Raw genomic sequence first — 20970 nt, forward strand, 5'->3', positions numbered from 1 at the left:
AGTGTGTGTGTGTGTGTGTGTGTGTGTGTGTGTGTGTGTGTGTGTGTGTAAATGCCCCCATGTAATACACCTGGTGGCTACAGGTATTCAGGCTCAAACCCTGTACCTTTGGTACAGGGTAAAAAGAGCCTAAACTCCCTAGCCACCACCATTTCTGAGCTTTGTCTATATTTTTGTGCTAAGAATTGAGAGCTAAGTCTATGGTGAGAAGTGAACATAATTTGTATTCCCCCATTACTGGGTTTGTTTTGTCCATTTTTTTTGTACTAAGAATTGAGAGCTATGGTAAGTGAGAACTGAATTTGTATTCTCCCATTATTGGCTTTGTCCAGGTTTTTCGTGCTAAGAGGTTGAGAGCTATGGTGAGACGTGAGAACTGAATTCACTGCATGATAGCCATTTTTTAGGGGAGTGCTGATTTGGCATAGTGGTATGTTGCTCTGACTATAGTGCATATGGTCCTGGGTTCAAGACTTGTCAGTGAGATGCATGGTGGTAACACAACATTTTATTCTAGCAACTTTCCAAAATTATACAAGCAATATTTAAAATGTGTCCCTGGTAAGTCCGTAGCCACCACCACTTGTGAGCTTTGTCCAGGTTTTTTGTTCTAAGAGTTGAGAACTATGGTGAGAAGTGAGAACTGACTTTGTATTTCCCCATTATTGGCATTGTTCAGTTTTTTTTTGTGCTAAGAGGTTGAGAGCTATGGTGAGAAGTGAGAACTGAATTCACTAAATGATAGCCATTAAGTTTCAGTCTTCCTTTTTTTCAGGAAACTGATGATTTGGCATAGTGGTATGTTGCTCTGACTGTAGTGCATAGGGTCCTGGTTTCAAGACTTGCCAGTGACATGCATGGTAATAACACATTTTATTCTAGCAACTTTTAAAATTTATAGAAGCATTGTTTAAAATGTGTACCTGGTTTTTGACCTTTTGCCCCCCCCAAAAAAACTGAAGTTGAAAATAAGTGCAAGAAGCTGTGCAAGATGCCTATGGCTTACACTACTGTCATTCTATTTATAGTGTGGGTGCGGAAGTAGACTTTTATGATGGAAATGTTCTGAATTGGGTAATTTTGTCATTATTGGTTCATGCATTTTGTTTCATTGCCTACAGTACAGACTACTGGAAAAATGTTCAAACAATAAATTTAAAATGCGCTCTAACAAGTGCGCTGTATTATACAAGGAATATAACTTAATAAAGTCAGGAAGGTGTAGCAAAGAAAAGAACACATGTATGTTTCTTGTTTTGTGTGCAAGGAGCCAATGATCTGAAAACAGCCCAAAGAAAATCTTTATCCACCACTGGCCAGATCCATTTTCTTTAGATGTGGTGTGTGGGTTTCAATGCTTTTTCAATGAATGTGAGTTTCAAGGGAAGAGAAGTTTTATTGCCAAGTCTATTTTCATTGTGAGACAGTATTGCTTTGTTTAGCAGATGTCTGTTAGTGTTTTGTGCATTGTTGTGCTGCAGAATGTAAAATAAAATTCAAATCATCATTGTAGAAGTAAAGCAGTATGCACACATTAGTCTTTATGGTAAATGGGGAGAAATCGCCAGGTAATGGGACACTGGAATGGCTGCAGGAGACTCTGGCGCGGTGCCATATTTTTGGCTGTCTGTTCTTCAGTTTGCGTTTGAAAGTTGGTATCCCACAATTCCATTAGTGGATGGGGCTACATAATTAAGTATGCAAATTAGATGTTAATCAGCATACAGATTTGTACCTATTTTTCATGGGCCTTGTCCAGATTTTTGATGTTTCCAGGTTGAGAGGTATGCTGAGTATTCTCTGGCCTGCAGCTGCAGCCTAGGACACATAGGGGGGAGTGTGACCACTTTTGAGGCCAGCAAGCTGTACATGTAACTGTGGCAGCAATGTCAGCCCTGTCATTTCAGCACAGCCAGAGTACGGGTACCCTTTACAGTCCAATCAAGGCATGTGCTTCAGGTACATCTGTTATTTATTTATTTAACATTTGTTTAAATGGGAAAGTCCGACTTGAACGAAGCCAATTTTCAGTGGAGGCCCTTGTAACGTGGGAGGAAATTGAAGTACCCAGAGAAAACCCACATGAACGCAGGGAGGACATGCAGACTCCACACAGAAGGCACTCTAACCGAGAATCAAACCGGAGAACCTCTTGCTGTGGGGCGACAACACTACCACTGTGCTGTCCAATGATGTCCCGAATGAGTTGTGCATCAGTGTCAATAGCAGAGTAGGTGACATATAGTTAGGCTATACGAATATGTGCAGTGTGTCCTTACCTGCAGGCCTTTGACTTGCAAAACTGGGTAGCAGATAATTCAGTAGCAGTAACCTATGGGGAGTAAAATTGCATGACTCAGTCATTACTTGCTGTCTTCACAACAATGTAATTGAAGTGCAACACACTGGATTCAAACCCAGGGCTGTGTATGGCAAAATGCTCTGTGTGCAAGGCATTTAACAGACTGAGCTGCTGAGTCAGTGCTGAAGAAAGTGTATTTGCCAGATATATGTGTAGACATACAGACTGTGACACATGTCTGCATCCATCAGTATGTGCATAACTTTCAAAAGCAGTTGTTCTGCAGCAGGGTCCCAGGTGAACATATGTACTGTGCCATTGTTGCCTTAGCAGGTGTGTTTCATGACTTTACCTGCTATCCCAGGCCTCACGTACTGCCATTAAAATTTATTTGGCTGTCTACTGGTGTATTTTTGCATCAAAGTCCTTGGTACACTCCCATTTTTTACATTAGTTTTGATTTCAGTGTGTCATTGGCAATCCATGTGTATTGCTGGAAACACATGTTTTAACTAAGATCTGTGTGGCCTAGTGGGTTAATGCAGGAGGGTGTAGTTGACAGGGGCCCAGGTTTGAAACATGGCAGGGGTGATTTTTTTTGTACATATTCCTAACACTGTGAGAAACACATAAGATCATTAAGGCACATTAAAGCTCATTTCAATGGATGTGTGTGGTGTGGCACTCCGCTTAGCTCTGAGCAAACCTGCACTAAAAAATTATAAAGAAAAGAAAAAGGGGGTGATAGGACATTGGTGAAATAGGGGCAAGCAGGGAGAAAAACACAGTGAAAGGCAGGTAGGGATGTGCAAGAAGCGTGCAGGAAAGAACTACAGTTTTCCATTTCTTGTTCAGCAACAGCTGTGCATTGTAACAAATTTTGTGGATGAATTTGGACTCTCAAACTCCAGAGAGAGGGATGTGGACAATATAAATGTGTTGACAAGCTAGTTGGACCAAATTATTTGTGTCCAGTGGACACGAGTCCGAAATGGAGGGCTATGTATGGGGTGACTTTTTTTGTGAGATAGGTGCCCATTTTTTTTTCTTCTGTATAAGGAGAGAGTGGAATGTTGGAGAAGGGATAAAGGCACTTGTGGGGAGGTAAGTTAGGTGGGAAAGGATGCAATTACAACAGATAACACAAACAAGACAGCAGACAGGGGCGGTGTGCAACGCATAAGGGGGGTAAACACCTTGGATGGGGAGAGTGTTATGGAATCTGAGAAGCATGTGCCTCCAGATGGCAGTAGCATGACTGATATCTCCACCCATGGGCAGTTGACACTGCTCCTTCACTGCCCCAAAGGTGGCTGTGCTGGAGGCTGGGCACCAGGGCCAGTCAGCCTCACCAGGTTGTCCAGTCTGCCCTCAATCCAGCACAGGCAATGTTCATAGCTCTTATGATCAATCCTGCACACGATGGCTGGTAGTTGATTCCCGTTTCCTGAGATGGTACCACCTGAAGTTGGTGCAGGGCCAGCAGAGGGGGCACCACTGGCCTGCATCCCAGACGTGTTAAGACCCGGTGCCACAGCTGGCTGAGGTAGGTTTGTGGATCAGCAAGAACCAGCCTACCCTGACAGGGTGTGGTTATGGAGGTAAAGCAATACATATAGGTTAGTTATGAACAAAACCATTGTTCATAATAACATCATGCCAGAACACTGGAAATCACCCCATTGCATTTCAAGGCATATTATGTGAAACACAACAATAAATAACAGAACAGTCAGTATATTAAAAGGGGTCTATATTATATCCTCAAACGCTTAAAAAAGCGAACGCTGATTGATCGAACTTATTTTCGCGAAACTGCAAAATATCGAAGCAGCAGAAACTTGAATTTTTTCCTAGGGAAAGAATTCGGTTGTCCGTTTCTGTTGCTTCGGTATTTTCAGTGTTATGGTGGAAAGTTACCGGTCAGATTCAGGTAAGTGTGCGATTGTGTGGATGTGAGTGTTAGGGTGATTTAGGTGAGTTTGGGTTAGGGTTCGGGTTAGGTGTGTGTGCGATTGAGTGGACATGAGGGTTAGGGTGGATTTAAGTGAGTTAGGGTTAGGGAGCGGGTGAGTTGAGTGTGCGATAGTGACGGACCTTAGGTTTAGGGTTTGGGTTAAGGTAAGTGGGTAGTTAGTGGTGTGTGCATAGTTTAGTGTAGGGTTAGGTATCAGATTTTAGGTGTATGTGTGTGGATTTCTGTTTGTTTGGTGTGCTTGTGTTGTGTGTATGTGTTTTGGATCAGCGATTTTTTTCCCAGGGAAAAAAATCGCTGATCTGACAGTTCGAGATTGTAAGCTTTCGCTTAAATTAGGTCGATAAATCAGCGTTCACTTTTTTAAGCATTTGATGATATAATATAGACCCTATTAAAAGCATGTCAGTACCAGTTGCAGCATAAGGCCAACAGAATAGGTAATTCAACAAGATATATGAACCTATGAACCTATGAACCTATGAACCTATGTTAATATGCAACCATTTTAATGTTTGTTTGTTTTTCTTTCAGCTTTTCCCGGTTAGGGGTCGTCACAGCGGAACTCCGGTCCGCTAATGATTGGCAGTCGATTTTTATGGTGCCGAGGTGCCAGCCCAACGCCCAACCTTCAATGAAGGCATGCCCATTCACGCATATCTTTCGAACACCACTCGACCGTGGGGAGGACATGCAGACTCCGCACAGAAGGTGCTCCAGCTGAGAACTGAACGGGAGAACCTCTTGCTGTGAGGCAACAATGCTACCGCTGCACCACCGCGGATCAATATGCAACCATTTTAATACATAACAATAAAACACATGCTCCAAAATCAAGTTTATGGAACAATATATGTTAATAGTAAACCATAACCAATGAATAACAATAATAAATACATGAAGATAAGGGGTGGGGAGAGAGAGAAATACAGTCCATTAATGCCATTATAGGCTATATAGTCGACGACAGTACTGCTATCTACTCTACAGGTCTGTCCTTTCTTTATCTGTTAAAGTGCCCTACAACTACTGTAGCACATATATACTTCTCAAGCTATCCACATGGGACAGTTTGGGCGTAATGCACTGATCTACATAAACTGTTTTCAGGCACAGCCTGAGTGTAAAGCTACACAGAGAATAATAATTTAGTAAAAAGAGAATACAAGCCATATGGAGTAAAAGGAGTAAAATGAGAATGACAGGCAGTGTACAGTTATGTACAAAAGGAAATGGGTGAATACATGCTGCAGACAATGTTAAGATGATGAAACCACTGAGAGTTAAAGTAAAGAAATAAGTTGTAACTATATATAACATATCTCTGGTCATATGCTCACTTCTCATAACATGTCTCTTTTCTCATCCTCAAGTTAAAATTATTAGGAATCATATACATCCTGTGACATGTATGCTTAGAGATTTCTGGATTTCATCAATACAAACTCTTTGGATTAGTAAGTCTGCACCCTAACAGGGGCAATAAAATCATGGACTTGGTCCTCACCAATATGGGGCAGTTCTGCTCCCTGCCAGTTGCAACTCCCTTTCTGGTTAAATCAGACCACAAATCAGTCACATTCAAGACTGAAACGAGAATTATCCTCCAACACCTTGGTACTCAGAGATTATACCAAGGTTAATCTACTGATCAAACTAGACAAAAAAATGCAAATAAAATAAATGTAACTCTCATATGCAAAAAAAAAAAAAAAACTCTTGATAAATTTAACAAATTCCATTCCACTGTATTCTGCACTCATCTGTCCACATCTGTCCAACCACTGGGTATAATGCCCTCTTCAGTATGTAGCTGTCAAAGCATTTGACACAACTCAAATGCTCACAGTGCTTTCTTACTAGGAGAAGCAAAGGCCTAAGTCATACAAACTATGCAGTTAATCCCAAAATCATGCCACTCTTCTTTGTGCCATACATGCTACTGAAGGGCAATCTCTGCCTTGCATACAGAGTCTTGACAGACTGTATCCTATCAGACCTACTGCATATTCGCAAGTCCAAAGCGGGCATAAACACCCATTCAAGAGATCTAAATCTCTTTTGCAATATGAATAAAACATGTTGGCAGTATAGATATGCATCACAGGGAATACCACTTCTTTGGAATAGTCTTCCTGTTCCCATAAAGCAAAGTACTTCTCATTCACTAATCAAACATAATCTGGATGAATGGATGGGTAACCACAAATTCATCTCTAGTTTAGCACATGTGCCCCTCACAGACAGGGGCAACACTCACCTCTGGGTTATTTGTACTTAAAGAAATAAGGGCTAAATACTTCATGGGAATGTATGGTTAAGGCTTCTAAAGATCCTCACAAATCAATAGCCTAGTAAGTACCTGTGAACCTATGTGAGCAGCCCAGTATCATAGAGGGATAAAGCCCTTATTGTACCATAGATGACCCATCTTTGATTAGTGGCACTGCATTGGAGGGGCTGCAGGGGGATATTAGGAGAGAGTGGCTAATATCAGCTCGTCCACCCTGTGGGGATTGATGCAGCCTAGGCTTACTTCAATAAGCAGCATACAAACTTGATGAGCTCCTTGCTGAATAAAAGGTGAGCTACTTAGATGAAAGACTGTGCATGCATAGACTCACACATACACCTCCTAACTGTAGTGATTGTGATGAAAGCCAGGCTGTGATATGGTGGTGGGAGTTAGGGCACACTCCCCAGCAGCAGCAGTATGATGCTATGTTGGTGTCCTGGATTTCCTCACTGGTCCCAGACATGGGCCAAATTGAGCCACGGGAGGTTAAGGTGAGTCCAGTAGACCTAGTAATGAGGAGAGTACTTGGTATCTGCTGATGGTCAGTTGCAGGGAGGAAAAAGAAACTTCTGTTTATGTGAAGTGGGGCTGTAGCAGGAAAACTCAGATGTAAGAATAGTATATAAACAGTAGGAATTTTATCTGAAAGCAGATATCAGCTGCGCCAAATGAGGTAATTGTTCCAGATATATTCTATGTACATGAATTGGATATGAAATGCAGCACACCCTTCAAAGGAGAAAGCATATATTTGCACTGACACAAGGCTGGAAATTGTTGGAGGCATTTAATTTATCTTTCTGAATCTGAATCGCAGTATTCAGAGGAATAGTCAAAGGGAAAAAAACTGATGTCAGAGATTAAGGAGATATGTGGTAGTTAAATGCTATCTGTACAGTCTAGAAGAGAGAAAATTAAACATTTCCTGAGTCACAAAAAAGTTTGCATATAGGACATTTAAATTACACAAGGTTATGGAAACCTGAATGGCTGAAGAAGTACAAATGTAATTGTTGATGTTGAGGAAGGTCAAGGGTATATTTTCATAACCAGCTTTCACAGCAAATTATAACATAGTCTTACCATCATAAAGTGTCTTTGGATTTTTCAGTTTGTAGATAGTGGATATTCAAGTCCTCTCATGCAGTTTCTAAATTAATTTGCAGTAACACTGGTTGAAATTTTACCTAAAGAAAAGAAGCAGAAGGAAGAGAAGACTGCAGTGCTGGGTCAAGGTTTATTGGATCTGCTACCTTTACTGCAAGGTGACCAGTCTTTTCTCAGATTGATTTTTGTATTATTGTTATTATTATTATTATTATTATTTGTATACATGTGCACTAAGTATAATTTGTTTTAGAATTGAACAGCTCCAGTGGTTTGGACTATTCCATTTTTCAGTTCTGAAGCACGAGGATAGCTCTCAATAATCTGTCTTGTGAAAAAATACACACATTCTTAAATAAACTTCTGATATGTATAGCTCTTAATACATTATACCAGAAAAGATATACTGATCATTAATTCACCTCAGATATGCATTGAGACAATTGCGCATCTTGATTTTACTCAGTTATTTTAAACTGCTTACATGTAGCTTATAAAGCTAAATTACTTTGGTCTTTTGCAGTGTTTTCTGTTTTCTCTTTCCACATTTCTGTTGATGAATTTCTTTATAAAAGACAAGGTTGTTGTTGCTTAAATGTAATTAGCTTTGAGGTAATCACCCAAAATGTATTGAGAGCAACAGTACCAAAAGTGTTTATTACTAGTGAGCAAATCATTAACATATATTGTAATCTAAAAATATTCTTTTGACCAAACAGGATCTTTATGTTTTTTTCAGTAAATCAATTGTGCTTTTAATATATATGAAGATAGTTTGGTTAAATACATCATTACATAGTTATTAACTACTTTACCTACACCTTTTATATATCTAGAAAAGCCTAAAATGCTAAACATACCTAGAGGATTGTCCATTTTTATATATGTATCCTAGGAATGGTGCTGTCTTTCTTTATCTGAATATTACAGTAAAATGCTAGGATCCTTGCCAACTGTGACTGACTTTGTCTATAGGTGTCAGTATTTCAGAAAAATTATTGGTCCTTGTATTAAGAAAAGAGAAATTAAACAAGATCTGTAGTCCAAATAACCATCCAGAGTGTGTATTCACCATCATGTGAGAAATTTTTGTGTATTTATTAATTTATTTATTTCCATTTGTTGACCAGGATAGTTGACTGGGGAAAATCCATTGTCAGAGGAGGCCTGAGGATAAAACATCCATGCTTACATATTAAAACATAAAGCAATAGAAACATAGCACGTGATTACAATATTTAAACTACCAGAGTGGGTTTGTGAAATACAAACATTTTCCAAAAACATACAGAGGCATAAACAAAAGAAAAGAAACATGTTCCATACATATGATATATACAAAAGTGGAGGCAGAAATGTACTTGTCAGCTATATAAAAGTAAAAAAGAGAAGTGTTATAAGAATGTACAGTTAGAGTGATGAGGTGGTACGATTATCCAGGTGCAGAGCAGGAGCATAAGCAAGAACTGGACAGGTGTTCTCTGAATCTGACTTTAAATGATTTCAGTTTTTCTAGTTGTAGTTCAGTTGGTGTGTTGATCCACAGTTTAGTGGCAATTAGATTGTGTGCAGTAACAAGATGAGTGTAGAAGAGATATTGTGAAAGCACAATCCAGTGTAATTGTTCAAGGAAAGACAGTGGTATGTTCTGGATGGAAGGTTATTTGTGAATTTAGCTATCTAGCTATAGGTTCATAGGTTCATAGGTTGATACTAGGCTATCTGCCCTAGGGTATTTATAAGCCTAGCCAGAGTGTGTTTGGCTTTCGCCACCCTTTTAGATTAGTTGACTGTGCCTCTGTATAGTAGGTCACAGAAGATACCCCTTTTGAGGTTAGTTTACTGTGCCTCTGTCTAGTAGGGACACAGAAGAGATCCCAGGGGTAAACCTACAATCTCCCATCCACTCGTCAAGATTTCTCTTGAAGAGGGTCATTGAGGGACACTGCCTAACATGGATTGGGATTTTGTTCCAGAGTGAGGGGAGCCTCTGGGATATGAATCTGTCCCTCCAGCATGTCCTATTTATTTCTGTGCTGAGGTTTAAGTCCCTGGAGCATGTAGCTCTAAGGGATTTGGATTTCCTGAGGTGGTGCATGTCCATTAATTCTGGGTTGGACATGGCTTTATACGTCAGGCACAGATCGCCTCTGAGTAGGCGGTAAGCAACTGAGTAGAGCTGGAATTTCTTTAGCCTAACTGCATAGGGCATCTGTTTGAGTCCCTTGATCCTCTTGGTGAGGTACTTTTGGGGTCTTTCCAGTTGCTGCAGGTGTCGGGTAAGGTACATCCCAAATGGGGCATTGTATTCAATTATGGGCCTGATGAGTGATGAGTAGAGGGGCACAATGACCTCTCTTGATCTAGATGTGAACCCTTTCGTGATAAGGTGGGCTATATAGAAGGTCTTTCTAGCCACGTTGGCAACGTGATTGTCAAAGGAGAGATTGCTATCTACTTGGCTACCCAAATCCCTAATTACTTCTTCCTAGAATGCATCTATTTTTTCATATATGTAGAGTGCAGGTTAGAAAGAATGGAAGCTGCTTAAAGAAGTCACTGGAGAAAATAGGGAGAAACTATGTTTTTTCTAGCAGATTGTGAGATAAGCTAAAAGCCCTGTCCCTCTACTTAGTCTCATGCAGACACCTCAGAGGTGACCTCTGTCTGGCATACAAAACAATCTCAGACCCCACCCTGATGGGACTGCTGCATATCCGCAAGTCAAGCTCCACTCGAGTAACTTGCACGCACAACCTCACCCTGGTGTGTGACATCAATAGGACTTGGTGGGACAGATTTGTGTCCCAGAGACTCCCCCTTTTGTGGAATAGACTCCCTCTCCACGTAAAGCAGAGTACCTCATTAAACCTTTTTAAGTGCAACCTGGATAACTGGATGTGGAACAGAAAGTACACCCCTGGGATTCCACCTGTGTCCTTTCTGGGACAGTGGCATTGGGTGCTGACTTGTTAGAACATGGGCTAAATTCTTGGCTTGGCTTGTAAGGGCCTCAGGGCCAATAGCCTAGTAACTTCCTATGATCCTATGATATGGGCTAGCTTGACAAAGTGCACCAAGTTTTTGTGTGTATTTTTAATGGTTTGAAGAATATGATGCTCATATTTTAGGTTTTCATCTGTAGTAACACCCAGCAATTAAGTCTGTGATATTATTTCTATTGTAGTATTGTTTTAATTTTTTTTAATTTAATGCTAAAGGCATGTTTTTGGTTTTGGTACTGTTTTGATAAGAATAGCATCAACATGGTTTTCTTTGCAGTTAGGATTAGGTTGGAGGATTGTAACCATGACAAAATAGATGAGAAGGAATCTTGAGTGACCTGCTGAAGCTACAGTATGTTATGAGATGAACAGATAATGGTAGAGGCATAAGCATACTGCTCTATGCTGGCATGCTTGGTTCCAGAGTGGAGATCATTTATAAAGATGCTAAACCATAATGGTTTCAGGATTGATCCTTGAGCAGTATCAGCAGAGGCAAGGAGAAATGATGAGCATTTGGTTTTCCATTTTATAGCTTGTTGCCTATTTGATAGGTAACTCTGAAACCATAATAGGAATGAGTAATTAAATCCTAAAGAAGAGAGTTTGGTTAGTAAGTTTTTTATGAGAAACTGCATCAAATGCTTTAGATGGGTCTAAGAAAAGAGAAGAGAGAAGGTTACCTGCATTTCTGTGCAAATTTATGATGTTAATGAAACTGAGGAGAGCAGTATTTGTGCTATGGTGGGAATGGAAACCATGCCGAGTTAAAGAAAGATTACTGTCTTTAAGGAAGTTGAGAATCTGAGAATGGATAAATTTTTAAGAACCTTATATAGAGGATACAGGATAACTATAGATCCAAAGTTGGAGAATTCAGTAGAATTGCCCCCTTTGTGTAGGGGAATATTAAATGTTTTTTTTTCCCAGTGTAAGAGGACACAGTTCCCTGTCATTGACCAGCTTATCAAGATGGAAATAAGGTAAGTAAGGATATCTGCTGCCATTTTAAAGTATTTGACTGGTAGATTATCAGTGGCTAAGATGGTGGGTGTCAGGTTTTGAAGATTTAATGGTAGCCATTGGGAAGGGTTCAAACTTGAAAGTAGTAGAACTGTTTCCAAAGCATAGGAATAAAAACTATTATTAGAACAGCTTTCACCTCTCCTGTTAAAGTTCAGCATTGTCATTTTCTGCATTCAGTGCAGGAAAAGCAGTAAAATGTCTTAAATGCAGTCTCCTAATGAAATTAAAACTTTTCATTTTGACACATGTTCTCTAAGCAAGTTTGTATGAACAACATTTAACTCATTTTTCAGTACTTAAGTTGCTTATATAGATGAATACCAGAGATCTAAAAAACTTTGGTGCCGTGCTCAGCTGTAGCCTCCACTCTGCCAAAATGCCTAGCAAATAAAGGAATGTAACAGTTATCCCTCTGCGCAAGAACTGTCCACCTACTTCCCAAGGTGATTACAGACCTATAAGCTTTTCTTAACCTGTCCATTTCCACAAGGAGTAGAAGTCCTATTCATAAGACTTCCAAGAATCTGCAGTTTTGCTGCTGTAACTCTTGCCAATGAAGGCCCAAAGGAAGCAGTCTCCACAATTGCTTCCATAGCAGTCTGTACTACCTCATAAGACTGCTTGTGACAGAATACGTTTCAGAGCATGCCCCAGCTTGGAGCCATAACCATAGACTAGTGGCTTCTGGACTTTGTCACAATCAGCCACATTTTAGAACATTATATATTCCCCAGAAAGTAGTCTTCTAGGGAATCCATCAGGCTCTGCAGTGCTCTGGGAACAGACCTATACTCTACTCCACAAAAGAGTCCATAGCATCTATTTTTCTTTGTACAAAAGCAAAGGGTACTTTTCGTTGCCTGGCTTCATGGCACAGAGTGATGGAGCCCTGACTGTGACCTAGGTAACTGTAGTTTGATTAGGGACCTCACCACATGAAGAACTGGGCAGGGAGGGACACGTGAAGGAGCATGTCCCATTCACCTCCCCCAAGAGGGAGGACAAAGTTTGCTTCTACTCAGAGGCACACAGGGTAGTGTGGTCTCCTTAGTGGAGAGATTGGAGAGACTACAGCTCATGTCATGGGGGAGAAGCAAGACTTCTTGGAAGTAATACCCCTTGAATAAGTGAGGGGACACCTTCTATGGACAACCGATTGCTTTGCACCTCCGTGGTGCCTCTTTGAGTACAAGCATGGTTATGGATGAAGAAAAAAAAATGGAAAAATTTACAACTGCCCCATTGGCTGCCTTAATGACAAACTCATTCTCAGTTGGCTTTTGTCTGGTAAAGGGAATGAGTAAGCTGATAGATTTAGAGAGAGACTGATGCCAGTAGACAATGGGGACAAAAATTTCAAGGAATAAATAACTAAAAAGAGTTCTGTTCCTACTGTGGTATTCCAACCCATTCTGGACTACAGCAACTTCACTTGGTACATGTTGTATGTCAGATTACACTTTATTTAGTGACTTTCCAGAGAACCATACTTTTGTTACTGCTGCTTACCTGGGTGGTGTCACTAGACATGATGGATGCCTTTTGGTACATCAGTGTATAGGGGCTGTCGTAGAAATTCCTTAAATTCATTGTACCTGAATAGGCTTTTTTTTCTTTATAAAGTGTTACCATTTTGCCTCTGTGCTCACTGTGTTTATTAAGAACCTGCTACTGTGACAGAAACCCTGGAAGTGAAAAAAAAAACATCTTCCCTATCTAGATGAGTGGCTTCTGGTGACTTTATCAAGACATTTACTGGTAACGGCCTTTGACTAGATCCTCCTTTGGATGCATTTCTGGATCACCATAATCTTGGGAAGTCTCCTTTTATTCCAGTGTGATGCCCACCACTGCTAACAATATGTGATGGCCACCAATATGTGTCACCCCCACACTGGGCCAGTAATCAAGGAGCCTGAATCCTCACCACTGACACTGGAGAGGACATGCCCTTGGAATACAAATGGATACACTCAATATTTCCAGATGCAGACCTCTCTGCATCAAGTATAATTTCCTTTGAGAGCACATAGGGAACACACTCAGCCCAGGGTCTGGATGTCTCTATATCTGTCTCCCTCCAGGTCCCCAATAAGACTCCCCACTGGCAAACTGTAGGGTCAGGTACTCAGCCAAGTGTCCAAGACAAGTCCTCCAGCACCCTCTCTGTAAACCCAGTGATTCTTGTCCCTGCTGCAAGTAGCTGACACCCACACTCTTTAAGATTTAATTTTACACACACACACACACACACACACACACACACACACACACACACACACACACACACACACACACCTGGGAAAGACTGGCTCATATTATCCGCTCTACCAACTCTGCCCAGGCTATATGGTAGATTCACTGCCACCAGTCAGTTACTATAAGGCTCTTACAAAGGGTATCTAATTATACTATATAATATTAATACTAATATAACTGGTAGTAGTTCACCAAGATGGTTAGGCCTTTTGGAGTGGCCCACACAGTGTCACCAAATAAATATTAGTACTCTCAAAGGTTAACTACTTTCTACAAGCACTAGCCACAATAAAAGTTTTAAAAATATTTAATAATAAATAATAAAAAAACAGGAAAATATTGAATATATATTTACAGAGTTCAAATCACAGAAAATATTGAAATTAACATTGATGGACAGACTCGTACAAATAAAGAAAAGCACTCTCTGAATGAAGCTTCACTATTTTCCTGACTTAATCTAAAATAATTACTGTTCCCTGTCTAAATTACTTACTACCGCAAAGCAAGATACTGTGGGTGAGGGTCTTTCTAATCAGGCTTCCCAAATGGAATACTCAGTCCTTTGAGATTTCTCTTTGTAATATCTAAAATAAAACTTCCAAGACGGCTGGCAGAATGACCTCATCTGGTCACCTGACTCTAGTTTTTCACTGTATTCCCATTTGAAGCTGAGACAGGAATTTATTTTAGCATAGACGGCCACAATACTTATCCAAATTATTTGGCAGTGCCTGAGGCCTCCCCTCTTTTCACTGAACTAATGAGCAAAGGCTGTTTCCCAGACCTATCATCTCCAGTCCTGTTCAGCACTGTGGGGTGCCATTTTAATGGTTTAACAACTTATTTACATTCCCCTTATTTTTCTTAGTTAATCTTTGCTGTGCCAGTATCCTCTGTTAAAACACAGACATTTAATTCAGTTACAATAATACATACACATTTCTTTGCATTCCAGCAGGATGCACTGTTGATGCATTTTAGCACAAGCAAACCTCACCAATACATTTTCAGCACAAACATATGTACAAATCAGTTTGATATACAAATAACATACAGTTCTAATACATTTGTAACACAAGTATCTTGTATAAATCTGTTTGATATTCAAAGGACATATCATTCTTTGCAAAACTCCATCTGGCTATGCTGGCACTTGCGCATATCATTGCATCCATGAACAAAAGGCTTTCCTTGTTAAGGTAGAGTTGGATGCCTTTCAGTATCAGTCATATCTGCCCACAGAGAAAATATACAAAGTCATAGTCTTGGCAACATATGAGAGAATATGAGGTGGGGTGGGGGGACATATTCATTGGCACTTTCTTCGCTATCTCATTCACTTGCCTCTGGATGACAACACATTTTTGAACCATGGGGTGACAGTCATTACAGGGACAGTCGCTCATCCCCACAGTGACATTCTCTGAAGTCCTTGCCATAAGGCTGTAGACTAGTGTATGGTCCCCACAAATTCCACTGTGAAAGTACCTTTTCTGCAACCAAACCTCTCCTTTCTTTCTTTTTATTGCGAAAAAAAAACACAATTTTAACAATCAATCAACAACCTCACAACCTCTTGTTATGTCTAATATTAAGCACTTCACTTGTACAGTGGAAATCTATCAGGACTTCTGCCTTGTATAGGAAAAACTGAGCCACCAGGAAGGATGGTTTGGGGGGTTTTCATATAAAACAGCCTGGACTAAGCATCTCTTGTCTTCTATGACAAAGATATGAAAGTGAAACCAAATCTGCCTGTTCTGGCAAGACAAGTCAGGCTTTGGTTTGAAGTGGTACATGAATAAGCAGGATGATATATAATTATCCCCTGCATAGTGTAGCTGTGCTGGCCTGGCAGTGGATCATAGACCAAGACATTTGGGTTTTCTCTTAGTGGAAGAAAACCTGCTGGCAGACTCCCTAATTTGCAGTTCCTTTTCTGTCCTAATTCCTAGGATGAGAGAGGTCTGTCTGTGAAGAGTCTTCTTGAACTAGGACATTAAGAGATTTTATTTATCCAGTTAATTTAAATGGTCCGCTCTCATTTCTGCTATGAGTATGACATTAGATACTTTCTGCTTTCATTGGTAGGAAAGATGCATGTACACCATTTCACATTTTACTCTAATTCTGTGCCTCAGGCAAAGTTAGGAAAGAAACATCAACACTCATCCTCACTTCCCCATGTTGGCCAAGAAATAGGATGTCAGACCATAGAAGTACAGGAAATAAGCCTAGTACAAACTAAGGGTATCACCCTCAGTAAGGGCAACGTATTTATAGGTTCACAGATAGTTATTATAGTGGTTTGCTGTCTGAGACCAGTGAGAAGCCTAGCCCAATTTCCCAAGTGTTCTGGAGCACTATCTAAGTTACATGCTAACAGTCATACAGTAGGAAAATGGCAGGAGCCAAACTCTGGACTACAGGACGCAACATTTTAGCAGCTCATAGCCTTAATCCTTTATGCTAAGTACCAGACAAAAATATGGCATTCTACAATGATAAATGAGTGACATCAAAGGGGATAATGACTTGTAGGCTCATAGGTATTTACTAGGTATGTGGTTCATGAGTCCATTAATGAGCCTCACCCAATTTCCATATTGTCTGGTCAAGTGACTTGCTCAGCGACATGCAGAATGCAAATGGAGGTTGAAGGAATCAAACCCTGAACTACAGAAAGCAACTTGTTAACAGCTCATAGCCTTGATCCTATATGTTAACTCCCATTCAACACAGGATATGATATCTCCATTAGATCCCCTGCTTCAAGCATAGCTCCTGATACAAGTGTCAAAATGTTGTTTTTATTTTTTTTAGTTTGCTTTTGTTCACTGGGATTATCTGGCTGGGTTTAGTCAAAAATCCCTTTTCAGCAGAGGCTGAGAGAGAAAAGCTCCAACATACTATAAACATTTTTCAACATACATTCCATATTATGATTGCATTGTATATATTTGGAGCTTTTCTCCCCGGGCCTCTGCTGAAAAAGGGCAATAGCTCAGGCGGATGCTCCCGGTCAACAAATGTATAAAATAAAATAAATAAATATACATAAACAGACATTAAATGATACACATTAATAATTACACGTACATTTGCTGATTAGATTATATTCATATAAAAGTAGGTGCTGCTATTACAATACAAAGAGATACTTATACATTAGTCCATGTTGGACATTGAGCATTTGAAGAGGTGTATTAGTGGGTTTGTCAGACAGATAATAGATCATGTGATTACTGCTTAAAAAGTCAAAGAAATTCAGGTAACTGATAGAACTGGGTAGGACAGAAAATGTTGATATTGTGGTTAAGTGGAGGGGTGTAGAGCAGATTCAGAGACAATTATGTGTATGGCTATAATAAGGTTTATATTAGTGTACAGGGGTGGGGATGAGCAGTGTCACAAAATAATATCTATAGTTGGAAGATGCTATTAAAACTATTCAGGCAAACGTAAAGACTGATTGTGGGGTATAGGAAGGTTTGACAATATGACATACTGGAGATAACAGAGGCATTTGTCCTTGAGATGATGTACAGGAGCATATCCATTGATTTGATAGGTGAAGTTTTAGTTGTGTCTTAAATGAGAGGAGTTAAGTGTTTGTGGGATATGGCTCTATAGTTTAGCTTCACTATTTAAATACAGAGAGTCACCTGCAGTATTAGATGATTTGGTTATAGAGATTAGTGATTTTTCTCTCGAGCATAACAGTCTATTGAAGAAGTAAAGTTTTATTAAGTTGTTAAGGGCTGGGTAATTTTCTGACTTATAGAGAAGTCTGTAAATTGTAGTTAGCTGAGAAAGACCAAGGTGATGCGGTAGTTCTAACAAATTTAATTTTGAGGGCTAGTCAGTGGTGTGTTATTTTGCTACAGTTCACTGCAAATTTTGCTGTTTTATTATAACATCACTCAAATGTTAATCAACAGTTGTAATTTTAGGTTTGGTGAAGATTGGGGCAGCATAGAGGAGAAATGATAGTAAGAAAGTAGAGGTTATATGTCTTTTGGCTGTGTCAGTGAGATAGGCTTTTTCTTTGTGTAATGTACCTAGGTTTTGATGAATTTCTTCTATCCATGTGTGATGCATGTGATTCCCTGATATTACTAGCAATCCTCGCACTCATCACATTTACTCTGCTGAATGGGAGTGTTTCTTTAGCGGAGTTAAGAGGTATCAAACAGCACTTCATTTTGTTTAGCCTGTATATGATCCTTAAGTATTTCAGGCACATTTTCAAATTTAATTTCATTATTCAGCTATCTTGCTGCAGCCTGACTTCAAGTAACCAGAAATATGTCACAGTGTGAGTTTGTCTAGGATTTTGTTTAGGGAATGAGGTGTTAATCTTTTCCCAACTTTGAAAAAAATAGTCTTCTCCTTGGCACTTGAACTTCTTCACTGACAAGCTTGCCTGTTCTCCTTTCAAGCCATCTGGTTGGGTGGCTCTTATTCTTTTGTAAAACATATATCTTGATGGCCGATACCTCTGCCAATAGGATTTCTGAGCTACTGGCCTTGATTTTTGGAGAAACCTATTCGGTCTTTTACAAAGATAGTTATCATTGAGGACTAGCCCATGTTCCATCCCACATGTGAACTCAGAAGTGTTCCTAAATCTGCCCAATTATCTCCTCATTTTCTTTCTAGGGGCAGAATCCAGATGGGAAAGAGCCCTCCATATCCTTGATGAGCACTGCTAGCTGAGGTTATACTTGAAGATGGTGTGTGAATTCATGAAGACAGACCAAATGTTTGTCTTCATTGCTTTATGTAGGGAGAGAATTATGATTAAGCACACCACATATAGCCAAATTGCTAATTGTATTATCTCATGCTGCCAGACATCTAATCAAGAAATATTTGCTTTCAGTGGACACTCAGCCAGGCATGAATCTCCTTCCTGTATCTGGCTCAAGAATGTGTTCACTGAGGACATTTTTACCACAGTCATTTACTGGTTGGGTCATACCCTTACCAGCAATTATTGCTTGGACTGTTACTCCAAAGGTCAAGTCTTTTTGTCAACTTGTTTTTTCATTACATTTAACTTTTGTTCTTTGCCTGACACTAGCCAACTGTGGAGGTATACATTTTATTTCCTAGGAGCCTCCTTTCCTGAAACAGCATATTTAAAGGGTTAATTAGCATAAGGGATGAATAAAGAAGAAAAGAGGGAGGAAAAAGGCTGCTAAAGCAGTGGAGAGAGGTATTTGATACAAGGAGGACAATAATGAATTAAAGAGACAGAAAAGGTGGAGGGAGGTAATAAAAGGAAGGACAGATTTCAGAGGCGTTATTGCTGAAATGTTTGCATTTGATGAAGGGAATGAAATAGGAACAAAGGAGTTTTCTAAAGGGCAACAGATGGGATATTGCAACTGTCTAGAGAAATGAAGATTCATACTGTAAGTGTGAGTTTGGAGACTGGTCTTTTGCTTAAAGAAAGGAAAAAGGAGGCTGTAATGTAATACAGTCTAGGAGAGTGAAATGAAGGAAGCCCTGAGCACTAGGAAAAGTAAATGTATAGGTAAAGGGGGACAAAAATTTAAGTAATCTGTAAATTGTGGAGAGAAAGAAAAAGTCTATTCTGTAATGGGGAGAAAGCAAAGGAGAGAAGAATACAGTGATTGGAGAGGTTGATGAGCCTACAGATTTTACTCAGAGCATTTTGCAAGATATCAGTGTTGCATCAGTTATTGAGAGACGTGAAGGTAAGGGCATACTCAGTTATAGGCATAAGAATGGATATGGCAATAGAAAAATAGACTTTGGGTGGTGTGGCTTAAAATTTATAGTAGTGTTTTAATGTATACAGACCTTTGGAAATAGTGAGTTCAGTGTAGATGAGTAATGAGATCAGGTCAAGAAATACACCAAGGTACGTGTAAGAGATAGTGGGTGATGTTCCGTTTCCTCAAATGTCAGACAATTGCAGTGTATAGGGGTATTATTTTTGAGATTTTTGTGAAGTTCAGAAGAGCATAGATTTTGTTTCTTTCCAGCATTTAACATTAGCCTATTGTTATATAGCCAGTAGCAGTCATGTGATTAATTTTGCAACTCTTTTTAATTGAGCTTTAACCATTACCCTCCTGTAGTAAAATAAAATCATCATTGTAAAAAATAGCTCTTAGTGAAGATCAAAAGAAAGTTTACATTTGAAAAGGGAGGAAATGATACAACCTTGAGGATTACGAGAAACCAAAGAGTTCATAGACATAATGATAATTTAAAGGTAGCCGTGGAACCAATAAAAGGTAGCCATACGGAAATCATCATGGGAAAGTTCAGATAGGAGCAGAGTATGGTCAAATTAGTCAAAACCAAGCTTTACATAAAAATAAAATGACGTAGCAGTTATCAAAAAACGTGTTCATCGAACATGTATTCGTTGACCAATAAACAGCCAAAACAATAATCACTGAGCGGCCACTTCAGCAAATTTTTTTCCAGGGGGAAAAAATTGCTTGGTCAAACACAAACAAAATAAACTTTCAAACCCTAAAAAGTGGGGGCTTCACCCCCACACCCCCCAATGTGGGGGTCTGTGTCCCCTCACACCCCCTAACTAAATATACTAACTCCGAGATCGCACTACAGTGGGGAAATGGACAAATCCCCGACAACGGCTAAGCATTGTTTTCCCCAGGGAAAAAATTTGCTTAAGTGCTTATTCGGAGATTAGTGTTTTTGCTGTTTATTGGTCAATTAATACGTTAGATGAACATGTTTTTCGATAACGTAATATAGCCCCAGTTTCAGTAATAACTAAAATGTCTAAACTATTTAAGTTGTTTCACTTCTTATAGTTCATATTTATTGTTGATTCTGTATGTTTTAATGTGGGAGAAATAGGAATAGCTAGCTATTCTTGCATCCATTGCTATCCTTTGATCTGGTACCCCCCCCTCAACCTAAACTTGGGGACCAGAAAAAAAATCCTGTCCTCTGAACTGACTGCAACTGCAATACTGGCATTCAG

At 39.6% G+C, this 20970-nt stretch overlaps 1 protein-coding gene across 1 annotated transcript in view; it reads left to right on the plus strand.

Annotated features, from left to right (window-relative positions):
* Positions 1-20970, plus strand: part of LOC122808418 (cilia- and flagella-associated protein 70-like) — a 165790-nt gene that overhangs the window by 129679 nt on the left and 15141 nt on the right. Inside the window, exon 4 of the mRNA XM_044079381.1 lies at positions 7740-7917. Within this exon, the coding sequence (XP_043935316.1) occupies positions 7740-7917 (178 nt within the window). The remainder of the gene's footprint in view (positions 1-7739; positions 7918-20970) is intronic.

This window comes from Protopterus annectens, chromosome 8.part0 (assembly GCF_019279795.1).
Source record: "Protopterus annectens isolate FY-2018-M chromosome 8.part0, PAN1.0, whole genome shotgun sequence".
Classification (NCBI taxonomy): Eukaryota; Metazoa; Chordata; order Ceratodontiformes; family Protopteridae; genus Protopterus; species Protopterus annectens.